Here is a 19,804-nt window from a genome sequence, read left to right as displayed (position 1 = left end):
CCACACTAGCTACACGCCTCCCTGGATAATTGCACAACTGGAATGACGTCAAAACAATCACAGACAACACTGATATACTGGGTTTCCAAACAATCATCATGGTAACTATGCTGGAACGTGTTTGAAGACGTTTCATCACATTTTCAACCGTTTTGCAGGATAATTAACCTGAATCCTGATTGGGCAGACCTGATCTGGAGAGTTTTCACTGGTGAACACCCACGTCCCATCTTTCTCCACAGTGAGGTTCCAACCAGCCGGGGTGTTGCGGTCCAGGTTGGCCCTGGGGATTACGGGCCGGATCACATGGCTGAAGCTGTAGTCTTTTGGGATTGGTGCTGGAGGTCCTGTGGCATGGGTGTTCCCATAGCCCTCTGGTGGATCTGCAGGCGGGTAATCCTCCGAGGGGTAGTCCTCCTCCGGTAAAGGAGGCTGGGGATGAAGACACAGTACATTAAGTTACACATAAGTCCCACTCAGGGTTCAACACATGAGCTGTGACCCAAATGGGAGCATTTTCCAAAAAGATACACTTTTTGTTTTATTTTACGAGGAAAATACTAAACTACAACTAGGAACTGGTTTGATTTGGCAAAGCAATGCATAAGCACTTAAAATATGGAAAAGAGTCAACGTGGTTCTACATGAAAGTCTCAAAATCCATCTTCTGACAGTTTTTAAGGCTTCAAATGAAGCAATTTCTTCTCTTTTGCAAAAGTAAGAAAGACAAAAGAAAGGCCTGAATGGAAATAGTTCCCCCTTTGCAAACTTTATTGTAAGCATAACATTAAAAAACCAAAAGATAAGTGAGAATTTATGTCAAGGATAAAATAATTATCGTCACTTTATATTGTTTTTAGGCATTAAAAAGCATTAATTAATCAGCAACGTAAAACCCTTATGAGCTGTCGGGATTGTATATATATTCATGCCTCGATGTAAAAACAATGAATTCATTAATTCGCCAACTATGTTTTTATAATGATGCTTGTATATTTCTCGCGGTCAAGCCTGCTGTTATTGTGGTGGGCTAAAAAAAAAACAGAGCAGAAAATGAATGTGTATTCTGATGAATTCCTAATGTCGTAATCATGAGTCAACTCATGATTACGAGTTGACTCGTAATCATGAGTCAACTCCTTTATCACTGCATAAAGTTCCTTCAGATAAATTGGTGACCCGGCCTTTTTTTTTCTTTGCTGCTCATATATAACAAATGAATAATGGAGAAAAAACATGTCACATTTTGTTTAAAGAGACTTCATTATGCCTCACTTTGTGACATGTGTAAGCTCATATTCAACGCAGCCAAGGTAACGAGTAATGAGATTTTATTAGATATAAATAGTATCTTGCCAAAAGCTCAGGTTTCAGACTGCTGTGCAGGGCTGTTTTCAACTGCTTTTTCTCCTATTGGCTCTGTATGATGTCATAGAGAGTAGCAGGCCCCCAGAACCTCTCTGTTTCCATGATGGAGGAAAGCTGGCTTAAAGGAAGCTAAAATGGCTTGGTATAAAACAATTAAGGCTTATTTTCAACTCTGAATTATGCAAAGTTACTCTAATAAGTCCAAAATTTCTAATTAGGGTAACAGAACCCAAAACCGTGAATGAGCTTAAATGAGAAAAGCCATTTGCGCCTTGCACAACCCCCAACAAACACAAACATATCCAGCACAGAGAAAGAAAAAAGCGCCTTTACTCCCTGGAAGAACTTGTGCTTATTTCATCACGATTACAACATATGAATTTCACCAGAATACACATTCACAGCTATTACTGCTCAATTTTTAATCTTTTTTACTTAGAACTGCAGGCCTCCCTGTAAACACTGATAACTCAAGATTGAAGAACAGTATTAATTCATGCACGTTGCTTAAGGTTCATGAGATTTTGATGCTTAGCTCTCTGATATACCATCACGGTCAGTTGCCATCTAAGTCTAATGATTTAATCCCCCCCTTGGTGAATCTTGACCTCCTGTTTTATTAGCGCTGCTGTTTCACAGCAAGCGAATCCCAAGTTTTAAACCACAACATGCAGTTTTGTTTTCCATAAGCTCTGATTTCTCTCACTATTAAAAAACATGCTGCCATTCTTGGCCTAGGATGCTCTTAATCCCAAGAGTTTCACTTCCTGTTTAATAAAGAACAATAATAGTAAAAGTATTAACGCCTCCTCGGCCCTTTCCTGTTTTGAAATGTTGCTACATCCCACGGAATCATCTTGATTGGATAATTTCTTACTGTGACCCCGAAATAGAGCTTGATGACTTCCCTATGACTTTCATAAATGAGTCAGAATAGTTTCATGACCTCGATGTATTATTCTTTCTTGGCCTATTAATGCTTTTTCTCCAGCTCAGAAAAGTCATTCAAGGGGAAAAATGGGGTCACTGCCTGCTTGCACTGTTAAAAAACTTTTCATGATATAAATATGAGTGGTAATTTGAAGTGAACCGTTTCTCAAATTTGCCCAATTTCCCAGAAGAAACAAAACATCACCAATAATTTTTAGCTAATTTAAAATGAGGACAGATGCCTGTCTTCATTTAAAGTTAAGAGACAATACTACTTAGTGTCCACTGTTGTGGATATTAAGTGCCAGGGCTGTGAGATTCCCTGATGAAATTGAGTCCTACTAGCTATGTAGGTGCAGGAGATTTAATTCCATTAAAAGCAGACTGTATTTACAGCTTTCCCTTGGGTGAAGCTAAAACAGGAGACAGAGAGCGGCTAAGTAGAGCAGCCATGCTGTCCTTACCCGCTCATCCTCATGAAACCTGTGCACACTCATAGGCTCCATCAGAGGCGGGTAGGGGCTCTGAGGTTGCTCAGGGGGCTCCCAAGATGTTTCCCCAGACATTGGGTTGTAGAAGTATGGGCGACCACTGGTCTCATCCACTAACTGCTCCCAGTCTGAGGTCCACGCCGGTGGGGAGGCGGTGGACAGAGAAAGGACAGGAGATTGAGGAGGTGAGGGGGAATAAGGCTCCTCTGCAGGGAGTGGTTCGGGGTCTGCGCAGGGGTCTACAAAAGGGCTGTCCCAGGTTGTGCGCCCCGTGTTGGGGTGGTAGTAATACTCCTGTCCACTTTCGTCGTCAACGTGCACCTCCCATCCCTCTGGGTTAAGGTAGGAAGGAGAGTAGGACGAAGGAGCCGATGGAGGAGACTCTGAGATGCTTTTCCGGAGCTCTGCTACATTGACGTACACTGCTGACCGGAGATTTTCATCCTGCACCTGTGGAAAAACAAAGAAGGGACTCATTCATATGTGCTTAGTTTAAAGCAAACAAAGTAGATTCTTCTGTGGAGTTCATTTTTGAAGGTGTCAAACTCAGATCTTGTCACTTCAGTGTTCCTGTAAACACACAAAAAAGTAGCGCAAGTATTGTCAGCAGTGTCAAGTACTTGTCTTCAGTCCACTGCTCTTACTATTGCTCTTTATAAGTCAGCCTTCCGCATCTTACAGAGCACAGGAAGTAGCTTAGAGCTGAAAAAACCCCACAGACACGCTCTTCCCTCAGTAATAATCAAAACCTATATTTGTCCACAAAAACACCTCCACATGGGTTTAAGCCCCGCCTGTGTTTAGCACTTGCTGCCATAGTTGATCATTTGCTGATCAGTGGTGGGTTTTGTGAAGTTTTTGTTAAATACTGTATTAAAAATAAAAAAATAAAAATAACAACCACACAAATAACACCAAACCACAGGCCGACCATAGATGTTTGAAAACTAGGTTAAGCGTTACTATTGTGCATCAGCTTTGGTCCTCTTGTTTGACTGCAAACCAGTTAACTACCTATTTGATTTCATTTTCTCTGTTCATTTTCTCTCTCAATGGGTTGTTAGGTCCTCAGTGTCACATTGCTTTCATGAACAGAGTTCCACATGAGTCCACTTGCTGCATGGCAGGAACACAACATGCAAAACAATCCTGATCATCACAACTAATTTGTTTAAAGAACACCAGCGAGAGTGAGTGCGATGAAAGGCCGCCACTGTCCTCAACCTTTCCTTAGTTACAAGTGGGTACCTGAAACAACTCCTGCCCAAAAAAAAACAAAAAACCCTTTGCTTTAAGTTACTGTGCTCTCACCTGTGCTCCACTATTCCTCTTTGTAAGACTTCTGAACATGGTGGCACAGATAAAAAGACAGCCTCCTTTCTGCTACAGACTTTCCCCTAAACTACCTCTTGTCACATAGGTAGTCTCATTTTCTATATTTATCAAGGCTTGAGACCTGCACATGTCAGTGCTGTATCTGGTCATAACTGCAATAAACAGAGTGCACAAAAGGAAAAAAGTGCTAACAGGAAGCAGCAGAAAGTAACTCAGTACATGTTACAATCACAATAATAGCGCAATACCTGCAGAAAATCTGATGAAAAAATAGCAGAAATGCTCTCCGTCAAATTCATCTAAAGCTTTGTTTGTCGGGCATTGGCTTTTTTTGGCATATTAAACACAACATGCAACTACTTGGAGGTGGGGAGACAGTCTGTTCGTAACTTTACAATATAACTAAATGTAGTGTATGTATGCAATTGACATTATATCAATACGCTAATATTTAATAACCATCATGGACATCGTCTGGTTATCCGAGCTGCCCTCATTTCGACTATGATCAGTTTTAAGGTACTATTCCTTAACTGCTTTACACCCGAAAGGCAAACATGACAGTTTTTACTGCACGATATACACGCACATACACTGGGCGATAGTATTTAGTCCATTTTTATCTACATAAAAAACGGTCAAAGGAAAAAATGCAACGCGGTGATCAGGACACTGACAAAGTTCCAAGAATAATCAAACCTGCATGTTTCTATTGCAAACCTTATTTATAATTTGAGCATTGGAACGTGCACGGATTCTTGTTTCAAGCCTGACTTGTACAGTTTTTCCTTCCTCAGAAACGAGGAAGTCACTACACATATATGTACAGTCAGACGGCATCAATTACATTGTTGTGTTCTTTTCCAGACTTTGTTTATTAGATACAATGACAGCCACCAACGTAATCTGTTTCTGCATGAGTTCTTTTGCTTGGTAATGCAGGATTTTTAGTTGTCAATGAGTATTTGAAATAGAGATGCGGCTGTTTTAGTACAAGTAACGGCCTTTTTTGTAGCACCTTTGGCTTTAGTAGTTATTGTTAGAGTCCTGAAGCAGAACTTGTGGGAAAAAAGCACCTTGGAAGCCAACTCATTGCAGCACATGCCACATAACAGCAACATCCAGTGAAGTAGTGTTGCTTTCTCTCCCACCCAGTCAATGACATGATCCTATTTGACTCTTTACATGTAGTAAAGGACAAAATAATAATAAAAAAAATCCTTAAATAATCTTAAAAGAGAAAACAAATGAAATGTAATGAAAGAGAGCAGTGGATTGACATGCAGTGACGGTCGAGCGAGCTAGGAACTGATCAGAGACTCGCTGTGGTTGGTCTATGTGCTCTTGGGTCACCCACACAGTACCCCAACTTAGAGCAGGCGGATAAATGTAGGTGATAAAAATAAAAGAGCAACGAGAGCCTTTCTCTATTGCACTGTGTGTGTTTTTTATCCATACAGTGTTATCACTTGGCTGACTTTGCTTAGTTATTGATCTCGATATAACTATGAGGCAAGCGATGAGGACAACCAGACAGCTGACCCCAAAACACATTGATCCTGAACAACATGACTGTACAGACAGACACAGAGGAAATGAAAGAGCTGCATCATTGATCTCTGAAATAGCTATGCTGGAAGGTCCCTATCCTTTGGAGAAAACACTAAAACTTAACTGCACGTGATCGAAGCAAAACTGTGCATATGCATATACAGTAATACAACAACAACATCTGAGCATAGTTATATCAGTCACTCATGTAGGTGGAATTATGGTGTACTTACTACCAGTGTTAATACAGTTCACTAAAAAGGAAACACTAAAGCTAGGTGGGTGGGTGAAAACATTTTAGTAAAAAGGCAGTAAAATAAAAACTAAACTTTACATAAAACAGACTGACTTGTATTGTTGTATTATCACCATCTTACAAAGTCTTACAATATTACAAATACTACAAATCTCATAGTAACAGAACCCAAAACCGTGAATGAGCTTAAATGAGAAAAGCCATTCTGGATACTATGAGTAATGAAAATAAATAGTAAAAAAAAATCCTTATTTTCAGCCCATGTGGACTCCATTTACAATGACGTCTGAGTTGTTAATGTTAATTTTTGTTCACAAAAACACCAATCAGGTAAAAAAAAATAAACACAATAATGCTTTTAAGCCTTTAAGTGTTTTCTGTAGTTAACATTTGAATGCAGATCTTCGATTTGTAAGGAAGTTTCTCTGAACTGATGCTTTTGCTTTGGGAAAATGTTTGGATGAACCTGGCGACAATGTCAACTTTAGTTACATGACTGTGTGTCCAAAAAATGTACTGAAAAATTAAAGACTAATTTTAGCTCTATGAAGTTGTTGTACAAACAAAACCGACGATTCAAACGTCAACCCATAAAGACCGAGACTATCAGTCACATGTCAGATGAAAATTTACATCTTTGAGACTGATACCAACATCACTCTAACACATGAACCGAACTAACAAAGTTTGGGTCCAAACTAACATTAAAAACCAACATGGCACAGTTAGTACGCCACGTACGTCACCTTACTTGGTACAGGAAACAAAATAAGTGCAGGGGCGATGTGAATACGTTAGAGAAAACAGGAAGCACATCATTTATCAAGTTTATAAGGATACAAAAACAAACCAATGAATAAAACTGAACTTTTCATTATAAGCTTCTTAAATAACGATCACCTACCTTAGAAGGCACCGGCAGGGCCATGCCCCGCTTGGACCGGTGACCTGGCCAAAACCTGGACTGCATGTCCACCATCTTTATGTTGTACTATCTAGAGGAGCCATCCATCCAAAAGACTCCAAAAACTAGCGACTTAACCGTGCGACTACATTCGGTCCGCTTGTGCTGGGATAGAGGTGAGTGCACACCAAGAAGCACACGCTTACATCCTCCTCACACTGCAGCTGTGACAGTTGCACCCAGACTGAAAGGAGAACTGTGAGCTGTGTGACAACAGCAGCAGGAAGGGACTGTGTAAGGACTGGGTGAGACGTGCGTGCACGTCAGACTGTGTGTGTGTTTGTGCGCGCCTATGCATGAATTCCTGTGCACAGGATAGGGGGGTAGAGGGTAACCGTCTGCCAACAGCCCAAAGCAGAAACACACAGTGAAAACAAGACAGAGGGAACTGTAAGATAGAGGGAGCAGCAGAAACTCTGCAGGTCACTGCAACCTACTTCCTGACTGAGTACCCATAAGATAAAAAAGGAAATTACAGCAATGGAAACAAAGTTTTTCAAAGGAAACATGTTATATTCACAACAGAGGAAAAGAAAGATGTTTTGAAACGGTAGAGCTTTTTAAAATCTCTTGGTTTTCTTATGTAGAACCAGCAGCTTCCATATAGTGTGTAAAGTGTCCACTAGTGCCTACACTTTATTAATGGCTGAGACCTGCTAGTAGGTCACAGCTAATAATGTGGTGGTGGTGGTGGTGGGGAGGGGGGGGGGGGGGGGGGGGGGGGGGAGCAAACATTTCCCAGAAAATGAAATGGAAAAGCTGCTTTTTCACAGGTTTGTCTGATGAGTGTTGCTAAATCTACAGACTCCATGTGGGTGGATGCTTGAAACAGGAAGTCTGGTTTCTGTTCAATTGAATTGTTCAGTCAACACTTCCCCCTGCATAGGACAACATAACCAGCTGGGCTTCAGAGTGTGCGGGTATGTTTTAAGAAAGATTTGGAATTTGGCTTTATCATGAAAGCAAACATAAGGTTTGAGTGTAACTTCTCTTTTTATATTGTTGAAATTTAAATTCTTGCAGGTTACAGGGTATACGGCAGAAGACAGTGCTGCAAAGAACATCCAAAAAGCATTTTCATTAACGCAGGAGTGTCAGGTGTATTAGTTAGTGGGCTATATGTACACCAATAAAGTTAGGTGGCAGTTGTGGCTCTTCACATGAGGTTTTTCTGAAATGTAACTGAAACTTTAAGTTAGTGCGAAAGCTTTTATTTTTAATGAACTATCAACTATTTGCAACTATTTATATAAAAAAAGTGAAGGACAGCCTGAGAGAACTGAAACTTAATATATCAAGTTTACATTTTTCAGTTAAGTGTCATAACAAAATAACTAAAGAAAATAACACTTTATATTCACACAACTTGTTGAGACGCAGAAATGCATTTAACTTTCGACAGATGTCTACTTCTGTACTTAGGTTTATTGAACAAAAAAAGCTGAATTATTAATGACTTCGATACAGTTTTCACATTTGTCATGCAGCAGGCCAGAATGAACTCGTGGGCCACATGTTTGATTCCCCTGCATGAAATCTTCTATTTGTAATGTGCATAAAACCCCCTGCATAATATTAGCTGACATTTTAGTGAACATATGGGTGATAAGGTATACAAAAGCTTGTCCTGCTTATTCTTTTGCACTATATGCTTCATAAAAGCTACTTTCAGTGGCTCCCTTATTCAAAAGGAGTTGTCATACTGGGTAGCTATCAATACTGCCACAGACACAACCCCAAAAGAATTTGTGTCTCCTCTCTGGATCAAACTGGGGATCTTTCACTAGTAAGATAAATGTGTACACAACGACACTACAGATGGACTATAAGCTTAAAAATTTGCATATATTTTGTACAGCAACTGGGAGCCCAGTGTATATAATGTACGAATGACTATTTGAAATAACACTGACTTGAGCATGACAAAGCTTTTACCAATTGCAAAAAAACAACAACATACAAGCCCGACTAACCCCAGGTATTTGGATTAATTAGCTGAACTTAACCAGTTAGGATGTTTTGCTACATTTACTATAGCCAACAAGCTAGCTAACAAGCTAGCACAAGCTATGATTAGCCCATGATCAGTTCTGAACAGATTTCCCTCCATGAACAAAAAGTCTAGCTCATCTTAACATTAATTTTACTGAAGCGTGGCCCCATGGAAATTCATATCAGCGTTTGTTTGTATCATTCATGGAATTTCTATTGTGCTGGAAGCCAATCTTTTATTGCTATCAGTGTACTGAGGGCACATTTTCATTACAAACGCTAGCTATAGACCTGTTTGGTGCTGTAGGGAAGGAAAGAAGCTTTTGGGAAAAAAGTGTTATCCTTTGGATTTTCACTGCAAGCTCAACCCGAACTCCTCACATAAAATCGGCCTACACACTGGTAGAAATAAAGACAGTGAGAGAAGGCCTAAATTCTTTCATTTATGTTTGCACAATGGCAATATAAAAAGCTTTTACTGGGTGAAGAAGGCACCTAAGTGCATCTTTAAGTACCTCAGTAAGATAGTTTGCTAGTCAAATCCATCTAATCACAGAAATAATGATAGTGTTGTGTCAGATTTTGAGATACGTTTCCAGCTGTAATGGAGAATATCTGGAGGGCATCTGTTGTATTGTTTTGTCTAAGATGCCAAGTAAAAGGCTCCTTTTTGATAATGTTTTTGAGCGTTATTCAAGGAGAAAACCCTTCAGTGCAGAGCAGACAACTCTCTGCCCTCAGCTATGCATGAAGCAGCAATCTGCTTGATTACTTAACCACATTAGCGCTCATCCAATCAAACAATGGAGAACCAAATTGGGGCCCAAATCACGCCACAAAGCACACAGTTGAGCTATTGAATCGGCCTGGCTCCACTCCCTCTTACATCACACTCATCATTGGTCCAGAATCCTGGAAGACTCCATAAATGCCCAATGTGGAATCCATCAGCTTATCACATTCTTATCTATGCTCTCCAGGCCAGCTTTGCATGCCGATGTGAAAAACCCGCTGATGCTGTTTGTTGATTTCAGATTTCTCCCACTCACACTTTGTAGGTGAAGTGTTTTCTGTGTAGGAGCGAGGGAGGATTTGAGTACCAGTCGAAGTAATGCTCTCTGTGGAAACTATAAACCAGCCAAGTGAAATGGAAACCTTGGTGTTTTGCAAAAATACCACCTTGACATTTTTTACAGGTGAAAGTAAATATCAACAGTTTGCGTGCAAACAAACTGGAAATAAAAATAAAATTCGGGACTTCACTTGCAGCTTTTGATTCTGGGAACTTTTTCTTAGTTTCTGAGTTAAGCAAGCACATCATAACAAAACTAAGAAAGCATTTTTAAAATAATAATTGCACAAAAGACATTCCTGAGCATATGACTAATACATCCCTTGATAAAGACCAACTGAAGCTTCCTTTAGAGTAGTTTTACATTATTTTGCATTAAACTAAATGAGCAGCTGCACTATGAAAATAGTAATAATAATTTAAAAAGGTTACGATAAAGTCACAGAGCTAAGCATCCAAGACCTGGGAGAGAAATGCTCAGAAATGTAACGTTTAACAACAAATGTCAAGAATATATTTATGAAATCCTCAAAAACGCTTCTGGTTGTGGTTACGTCTAAAATGATTCACTCATTCACTAATCCCAGTGTCCTACTTTGGGAGTTTTATTTAAAAGAGTACATAGCACGCTCATTACTGGATGGACACTACTGGCAAATTTCCTGTTTCCTGTTATAGATTTATTTTACATCTACTGTACGTCTCAAAATCTGAAAAATGTTGCGAATAGGGAAGGGCCTTAAATTTGCATGTTTAATGACAAGTAGGGGCTCATTCATGTAGTTGTAACAACACTTCCAGTTCCACAGAACTCTATGGGGGCTGTCAGCTCCCATGCTCTGTGACCACAGAAAACACTGTAATGATGACCTTATAGTTTATGGTCTTACTGAATAACATCACAACAATGATTTTATTGTTGTAATGTTTACGATGTTTAAACCATCAAAACACAGAATGTTTCATTAGAGGACTTCACTAACCTGTTGGTAACAGTGTGCCTACTTGGGAGTCAGAACTTTAAATGCACTGAATATGGTGTAGCTGTACATATGGACATCACTACAGAATGGTGAACCTACTGTATAGTCAACTGTACAGTGAAGAGGGGCTGATTTTGTACACATGCTTTGACATCTGTACAAAAATATCACTTGTTTCTCAAGGCTGTACCTGGCTGAACAGGCTGAGATTACATATCTTTTTATGTAATCTCATATTTCTACATAAAATTACAAAATGTGTCCTTTTGTTTTACAGATAACTATATGTTTAATACCTAAATTACGACTTAAGAACCAAGCCAAACCAAATTACCTTCTCAAGAGCAGTTTTATTTACCAACAGTGTAAAATATTGAATGTGAGAAATGTATTGGTAAAACATGACAGGCATAAACTGGAACTAAGTCTGACTCTCTGAGGTCACGGTATATATTTAGTTCTTGTCTCACACTTACATGCTGAACAAGTTGTTAAACCTTAAACTATAAAAAAAACTAACTCTGTCAAAACACATTATAATATGCATACTTATTTTCACCAAAACTAAAATGTGGTGAAAATGAAAGGACTTGCCTGACCAGGAAGCTAAAAGCACCCGTTCTGCCTGATGTACACATGTGCTGTGCACAGAAATGCCTGACAGGACACTCACACTACCTGTTGGAGCAGTTTCTTGGCATCTGATGTTGTTTCACAGAGCAGCAGGAATTATTAGTCTTAAAAGGTGCAGGGTGAGGCATTACTTTTAAAATGCCAATACACATGTATATATATGAAAGGCTCCAGTGCTATCTGTGCTATGGATTAAGAGACACGTTTACTTTTGCTGCCAGCCATCAATAACTTCTGGATGGTAACTTCTGGCCATAAACATCAGACCTGAATTAAAGTTTGCATTCTACAACAATAGTTTCACCACCTGAGCTTCACTTGACAAACTTAACTTCCCATCTGAAAACCCAGAACAGCCCAAACTCTCTACCACATTAAGTGACCTACATTTTGGGCTAATTGCAAGTTCTGCACATTACATATGCACACACACGCCAACTGCATGGCAGGGCTGGCATTAAAAGCTCCAAAGCCCTGCTTGTTGGGAGTCAGGCCAGACCCCCTCGCATCACCATGGAGATGGCCCTCCATTGTGGGGTAAGAATTAATGCACTTGAGGGATCCTGGCACGTCTACAGTCCCGTTACAAGTGTGTGGGGGGTTCATTCATGTTTACACAGAGGAGACGAGAAGGACAAATTATGGTTTAAAATGCAGGAATTCAACTGCACCGCTTCGCAAAAATCATTTCTGGGAGGTGGTAAAAGTCTCCCACTGAAGCAACAAACTGTGCTGGTAATTACAGCGTAATGCACACCAAATCACTGGGTATAGTGGGAGAGGCTGTAGACATTACATGACTCAAAGTGCCACACACATTTGGTAGAAACTGAGCAGAAACCCAATCAAACACACCTTCTCCTTCATAAACCCCAGTGCTGTCTGACGTCACGTATTCCTTGCAACAGGTGCAAAAAACGACGGGAAGTGTCGTGAAACTTACCTGAAGCAAAAGTTTCAAGTCACCAAACTACATCCGACAGGAACATAAGGTTCAATGTTGCCGTGGGTTTCATCGTTTCCCTGCCGTGCGCATATGATCACAATTCCCCGGATCGTAACCGGTGCTGGGAAACCAGGTAGCAGCTGGAGGTTTTGGGAGTGGCTGGCAGATTTTCGCTTTAACTCCTTCCTCTCCCTAGGAAAGGTCAACCAGCTGACACAACCTGTTTCTAACCTGTTCTGGAGTGTCATCACAGCCACAGACTGTATTTTTCAAGTCCCAAAGCTAAAAACAGCCCCTCCTTCAGCTGCACTGCAAAGCCGTTTCATCCACTGCAAACCTCCAGCTCCTCCCGAAGTTTAACCACATCTGTTTAATACAAAGGTGAACCATACGCACCTGATAAAAGTGATCCCGCACCCTCAGAAACTTTCGCTGAGTAAAACTGAGGTCTTGAATCAGCTTTTACCGAAGTATTCAAGGAACACCTCTTTTTTTTCAGCCATTGAAATGGCATGAAGGGAAAGACCGGGCATTCATATGCTGATGAGCTGGCTCTGACACACCGCAATCAACCGAAACGGTATTCTAAGTCCTTCCTTCACTAGTGTCAACACCAATAAATGGTGGGATCTTATATCTAAGCAAATCCAACCATTCAGTGCTCAGGTTAACCAGGAACACGTTCAATAATATTACACGTGAATCTCTGTTGATCTTGGGCGTGAATTTGATTTGAGAGTGTTTTGTAGCTTCAGAAAGAGCCGCGCACTCTCGGCAAACTGCCGCAAGGGATGTCAACTGAGTCAGCAGGGGCTGGGGACAGCACAATTAAAAAGCGCATATAAAACCTGGGATGTAGACTAAGAAAGAAGTGATCGCTGAAGCTCGCTCCTCAGAGCATTATGGGTAATGTAGGCGGCAGCTTTCAAACATAGACTGTATATAAAAGCTGGATACAGCCCATGCTGAAGCACTTTGAAGCCACATTCTTTTTGATGACCATTAGGGAGCTGTATTACGAAACAAGTTCAGCATAGCTTAGCTTTCTCTGCATTAGCTGGCTCGACAAAACCTAAAAACAAAACAATCCTGTGTTGTTAGTAACAGGTTACATATGTAAAATAATTGTTCTCCTTCGGCACAAAATCTCTATAGCACTTAAAACATGCTCTGAGCCTTCTGATACAGGTAGGTTACCATGGTGATTTAGCTAGATTAAAAAAGAGAGCTAACCCTTTAGTACTTAGGGGCGACCGTGGCTGGAGTGGCTGGGGTGGCTGGGGTTGGGAAACGTATCTGTAACCGGAAGGTCGCCGGTTCGATTCCCGGGCTCTCTGTCCTGGTCGTTGTGTCCTTGGGCAAGACACTTTACCCTACCGCCTACTGGTGTTGGCCAGAGGGGCCGATGGCGCGATATGGCAGCCTCGCCTCTGTCAGTCAACCGTAGCTTGCCTCCACCAGTGTGTGAATGCGAGAGTGAATGAATAATGGCATTATAAAGCGCTTTGGGTGCCTTGAAAAGCGCTATATAAATCCAATCCATTATTCGTACAACAGATGTTTTTTATTTCTCAAATAGCCCTCAGCTCTCGTGATCTATGGCCTCAAAAACGTTCTGATCAGTTTATGATGTCATTTGCTAGTTTAAAGTTTTACTGAATACAACATGATGATCGTTTTGTGCATTGTGAAACCTGTTAGCTAAAAGATCATGGTTACCCTGTGACTTACATTTCACCACCATATGAATATGGAGATGTAGAAGGCAGTCCACGTCCATCTTTTAAATACAGTTTATGCTTTAATGAAGGTTGGCTCCTAAAAATAACTTCTCCCATTTCTGATTAGAATGGATACATATGCATTAATAGTACTACTAAGGTATTACTAGTATAATGGGGCCCTTTTTTGTACAACACATTCTTCTCTTTGACTTTTTTTGTGTTCCCAAACAGTACTTAGGTACCTTCACTGTTTTTAGTTTAATCCTTAACGCTAGTCAGTTCAGTGGTTTTACTGTTACTAGCTCCAGTTCAGGTATTTTCACAGCTTTTGAAAGATATAATAACAGTAATATAATAATATGTTAAGTCATGTTGCCTGTCGTTGCCTGTAGGCTTTTTTGGGGTGCAGCATGTAAGCCTCACCTTTCTTAACTCAATTCAAGCCTCCACACGATCCTATTTCTGCCTGTGTCCCATGGGCTTTCCCAGACAATGAGTCTGCTCGGCTCATAGGTTTTCTATTTAAGGAGCAGGCCATTTAAATCTGGATTTTGCCATGCATTTTATAAAAATCAGTTAAGATTACAGTTTTTAGATGCTTTAGAATAAAAAGACAAGACAATATGTTAAGGATAATAAATACTGAGGTATGTACATGTTTGCAGGTTTAATAACAGTCTGCAAATACTGTATGATCAATAACATCAGCAGAACTGTGCTTCTTTATTTTTGTTTTGGGTCTTTTACTTAAAATATCTGAATAATACGTAATGTCACACAGTGTGTTTCTCAGCACACTTACTTTTCTACTGTTTATAGTGGACAAAGAAGAGATAACCGGATAAATCTTTCTATGGGAATTCAAGTTTACTAGTCTGAGAGTTTGAGATGTTGAAACTGATGTTTAAATGCTAGTCAGTTCTCTTCTCAGTTCTCCTAAGAGCAGGAAGTGAAATAGAGCCACAGATGGGCCGAGGCTTCACCTGGGATCCCCAACATGCAGCAGCAGTTCCCAGTGTTTTTGTTATGTTCTCTCTGAAAATAAAGCAGCGCTTCATTGCACATGTTTCATAAGTGATTACCTCCTCTTATGCTGCATAAAGTGAAACTTCTAAACTAAGTCTAGTTCGTCGTGTTTGTTGTATAAAAACATGAATGCAAGCATTTTCAAGGGGCATTTTATGTGGCTTTAAATGTGCATTAATTCAGTGCTAAACAATAACACAGTCAAACCTCTAGTGGGGGTTAAAGCTTTTTAAAGCACTGTAATGTGTGAGCATAGCTGTCATACCTTACATGACAAAATTGCGCCCTCTTGTGGCAGAAAACCCTCATGTTCATCAATTGAGGTGATACAGAATGAATGAAGCATTAAAAAAAGTATGTGGGTCTTACCTGCTCCGTAGGAGGTACTTGTATGGAAGTTTTTTCTGCAGTTTGTTTGAAACTTTGCCTTTCTGGGGGATGCGTGTCGAGTGAAACAAGAGGAGGCGGAGGCTCGGGAAAAGTGTCAAATTCTGTGACGATTAGCTCTGGTATGGTGTCATATGTGGGTGGTGGAGGCAAAGGGAAATCCATATCCTCATCATGTGCAGAGGTCTGCTCTGCAGTATCATCCTGCAGTGAGATTTTTGACTCTTTTTTTTCTTTTATGACCTTTGGCACCAGATGAGGTTTTGCATACACTTCGGTGCTTTCAGCCTTTGGAGGTGCTGAGTTGTGCGTTTTGACATTATTCAGAGTATGTGCAAAGGTGCTGTTAGTCTGTACATCTGTCTTCACCTCTGGTAAGTCGTCACCGAAACCAAAAGTGGAGAAGCGGTAGGTCTCTCTTGGAACATCCTGAGATGATGGACGACTCTTTGTTGTCCCTTTACGTGGCTTTACGTTGGTCATATCCACTGGCTTACTAACAGTCAGACCCTGAGCTGAATTCAGCTTATTAGGACGAAGATGGTCTCCACCGGCGGCCGAGAGCTCCTCCACATACTGTGCAGGAATATAAAAGGGCTTGGTGTGCTGGTCTTTGCGAACGTGCCACCAGTGATCATTAGTCTTGGAGACCAGGATGTAACTTTCATTTGGCTTTATGGACACTCGGCGACCATCTTTCGCTGTGTACTCGTACTCAAACTTCACTGACACGTGCTCCATGCTCTTGTGCAGGGCATCAACTCCCAGTTAATGCGGACGCACAGGGAACATTTTGAAACTGGAAATAGAGGAAATGTGATGTTAGGGTGGGTGTCAAAAAGTGTTCAGAGTTCATTGCTTGTTTTTGTTTCGTGATCCCATTTCACAAGATTGTGTGAAAAATCTCTCAAATTGCCCCCCCCCCACACTATATATATATATATATATATATATATATATATATATATATATATATATATATATATATATATATATATATATATATACATAGAGAGAGAGAGGAGACTATTTTTTGCATGTCTTCATAACACTTAAGGAAATGAACTACTGCTTAGAATCATGGTGATGATGTTGTATTTCTTGGGGAAATACAACATCAGATGCACAACAACACATGACACCAATGCTGTGTCATTGTTTATCGGACAAACAGTCACAAAATGCAGTTGCAGTGCGTAAAAAAATTAGACACACTCTTAGGACTTCCTGCCAAGTCTGTGAAGGGTTATACGCCCATTTCCAAACAACACCATTCTACAGCAAGAGAGATTACTAACAAGTGGAAAAGATTCAAGACAGTTTCCCGTTTTTGCAGGAGCATGCTATCCCCTTAACGCCTACTGTATCATATTTGATACAAACCAATTTTTGGGCGCTTTTGAGACTTCTACATCATTAGAGTCATTTATTCTCTTAAAATACTTCCTCAATCAAATTCTAAGAAATTTAAAAAAGAAAAGAAAAGAACAAACAAATTGAAAGCCATATATGGAAATTAAATTTCAAGTAATTTTTTAATCAAATTTATCAGATAATTCAATAAACCCTCCAATTCGAATTTTCTGGGAATGAATTCAAATGTCAGGCTTTAAGGGCTTAAATATTAAAGTTCATGACAGTACAATTAGAAAAAGACTGAACAAGTATGCCTTGTTTGGAAGGGTTGCCTGAAGAAAGCCTCTTGTGGCTTAGATTTGAAAAGTTACATCTGACCAAACAATAAGACATTAGGTAAAATGTCCTTTGGACAGATGAGACCAAAGTGGAGGTGTTTAGCTATTGTGCATAGCACTATGTTTGGGAAAACCAAACAAATGGGCACAAACATCTCATAACTGTCAAGCACGGAGGTAGATGGATGAGGATTTGGGCTTGTTCTGCATCCACAGGACTTGGGCACCTCACAGTCACTGAGTCACCCAAGAACTCCTCCGTACACCAAAGTATTCTAGAGTCAGATGTGAGGCCATCTGTCCGATAGATAAAGCTTGTCTGAAACTGGGTCATGCAACAGATCAACGCTCCCAAGCACAGCAGCAAATTTACTCAACAGAATGGCTGAAAGCGCGAAAACATTCCAATGGTCTAGTCAAAGAGCAGACCTCAAACTGATTAAGATGCAATGACGGGAGGGCTGTGTATAAACAGAAAGTGGGCCAAATTTTCACCACAATGATGTGAAAGACACAGAAAAGCATTCAAAAGCTGTTGACCTATTAAGTCTATGTAGATTTCCATATTTTTTCCTCATTTTGGGTTAGTTTTTAATAAATAATGTGATATGGATGCATTGTTGTTCATCTGAGGTTGTATTTATCTAATTTTAAGACCTGATAAAAATAATGCTACATAGCTGTAACATCTATATTCTTTTTCTTCTTTCATCGAGCACTCAAAGCACTTGGACCCATGTCTGCCTGCCCAATAATCCATTCATGGTTAGTGTTTGACATTATTATGTTAATACTGATTTACCAGAAAGGCTAATGCAGTTCCAGTTTAGAGTAATGAGCAAAAGGCTGGCAGAGATAAAAGCCTCTATGTGTGTGTGTGCAGAATTAGACAGGAAATGGAAGTTGCTTTCCATTTGCTGCAGAGCAACTTCAACCTAAACTTGAGCTTGAGCAGCAGACTGAGTAATTGCTTAGCCACAAAACAGGAAGCTTGCACCGTCCTCTCAGCGTCAGGCAGACGTCACTCAGCAATCTCAGTTTGCCTGTTAAAGGCTATGTTTTTGCTACGGAGGACTCTGAATGTTTACTGCTTTTTATTATCTTCTGAAGCACATTTTAAACAACAAATTTAGTCATAATAAAAACAAAATACAACCACAAAAGACAGTCGTATTGCTAATAGTCCTAGCTGTATTGTTAAAATCCTTATACATTGCTTTTGAAAAGAAACTCCATAATGCCAAATCATACATACACTGAAGGCACATAAAAATGCAAAATTATAAATAATGGGGGGAAAAAGTTAACCAACATGGGTAAAATTCTCATATTTTGTCTTCTGGCATATTTTATAGTTCAACATTCAACAATAAAATCAAACCTAACCCTTGAATTTCACACTTCATAAGTTAAAATCGGTTTACTTGCCTCATCTCTGCCTCCCAGCATTCCCCGACAGTAGTTTTTCAGTCTCGCAGCCTTGAAGCGGCACCTAAGTATCTAAACAGCCGGAGCTCAACCTGCTGCTTACATGTATCATTTCTGCTCGTTTGCCTCCCTCTTATTTCCTGTTCTGTGTGCCTCTGCGAATGCACCGAAAGAAGCAAATGGTGAGGCATTATAGCACAAAAGCCACGAGAAATGGGAAGTCTGACTTTAACCACACTTCCCAGTGTTTTCTTTAAATGTGCTTTGTTTTCACAGAAAATTGCTCACAAAAAGCCAATGGGATTGTCCGACCAAGTGCTGACTCAGTCTGCCATAATATTTTGCAAACACTGTGAATAAATAAACATGGTAAACATAGAGTTTTAAGGACAGTTTAACTATTTTCTTATTGAAAATAACAAATATAGTTGAATGTTTTATGTATGTGATGGGAATGCAAAAACGAAATCTTTTAAACTTAAAAGAGTATGTTACCAATAGGACCATAAGACAATACTTTAGAAAAGCAGGGTAGTTATGCTCGCAGTTGTAGCTTCACGTGTATATCTTTAAAACCAAGTACGCCCTCTGCTGGAATTTTAGGTTAAATAAAATACACAACTAAGTCCAAATGATGATTTTCTTACTTATTTATTTTGTTTTATTCGCAGATTTGGACTGGACTAAACTGTGACTCACTGAAATACTGCGGTCTCTCTTATAAACCAATTTAAACCGTGTTTATACAGAGCCGAGGAAAGAAAAAAAACATGACATCTGAAGTAGATCCAAGGCAATCATCACTTTTCTGTGGATTACATTAGACACTGAAAACACTCATATCTTCATTCACGTCAAAATACCGTCGGTGTCGGTTTTATGTTGCATATTTCCTTACACACGTGCTCAATGTGGTAACAATAAAAATGAAGACATCAAAAACCATCTAGGTCTTCAGTTTGTGAAGCGATACAAACAAACCTTTAGTAAGGTAACACAGTTGTTAAATAAACGCATGTGGATT

At 39.9% G+C, this 19,804-nt stretch overlaps 1 protein-coding gene across 2 annotated transcripts in view; it reads right to left on the bottom strand.

The window, feature by feature from the left end:
* Window positions 1-18,985, bottom strand: part of arhgap27 (Rho GTPase activating protein 27) — a 33,042-nt gene extending 14,057 nt beyond the window's left edge. Inside the window, exons 1-4 of one of the 2 annotated variants that reach the window (XM_085171052.1) lie at window positions 18,781-18,985; window positions 15,641-16,457; window positions 2,763-3,239; window positions 190-432 (exon numbers count right to left, since the gene is read on the bottom strand). In XM_085171052.1, coding sequence (XP_085027178.1) covers window positions 190-432; window positions 2,763-3,239; window positions 15,641-16,399 — 1,479 coding nt within the window. In that variant the 5' untranslated portion in view covers window positions 16,400-16,457; window positions 18,781-18,985. The remainder of the gene's footprint in view (window positions 1-189; window positions 433-2,762; window positions 3,240-15,640; window positions 16,458-18,780) is intronic. The other variant, XM_085171053.1, reaches the window with a different exon arrangement.
* Between the last annotated feature and the right edge of the window lie 819 nt (window positions 18,986-19,804).

Source organism: Neolamprologus multifasciatus, chromosome 8 (genome assembly GCF_963576455.1).
Source record: "Neolamprologus multifasciatus chromosome 8, fNeoMul1.2, whole genome shotgun sequence".
Taxonomy (NCBI): domain Eukaryota; kingdom Metazoa; phylum Chordata; class Actinopteri; order Cichliformes; family Cichlidae; genus Neolamprologus; species Neolamprologus multifasciatus.
The sequence above is the reverse complement of the archived record's forward strand: the minus strand, read 5'-3'. Positions and strand labels throughout refer to the sequence as shown.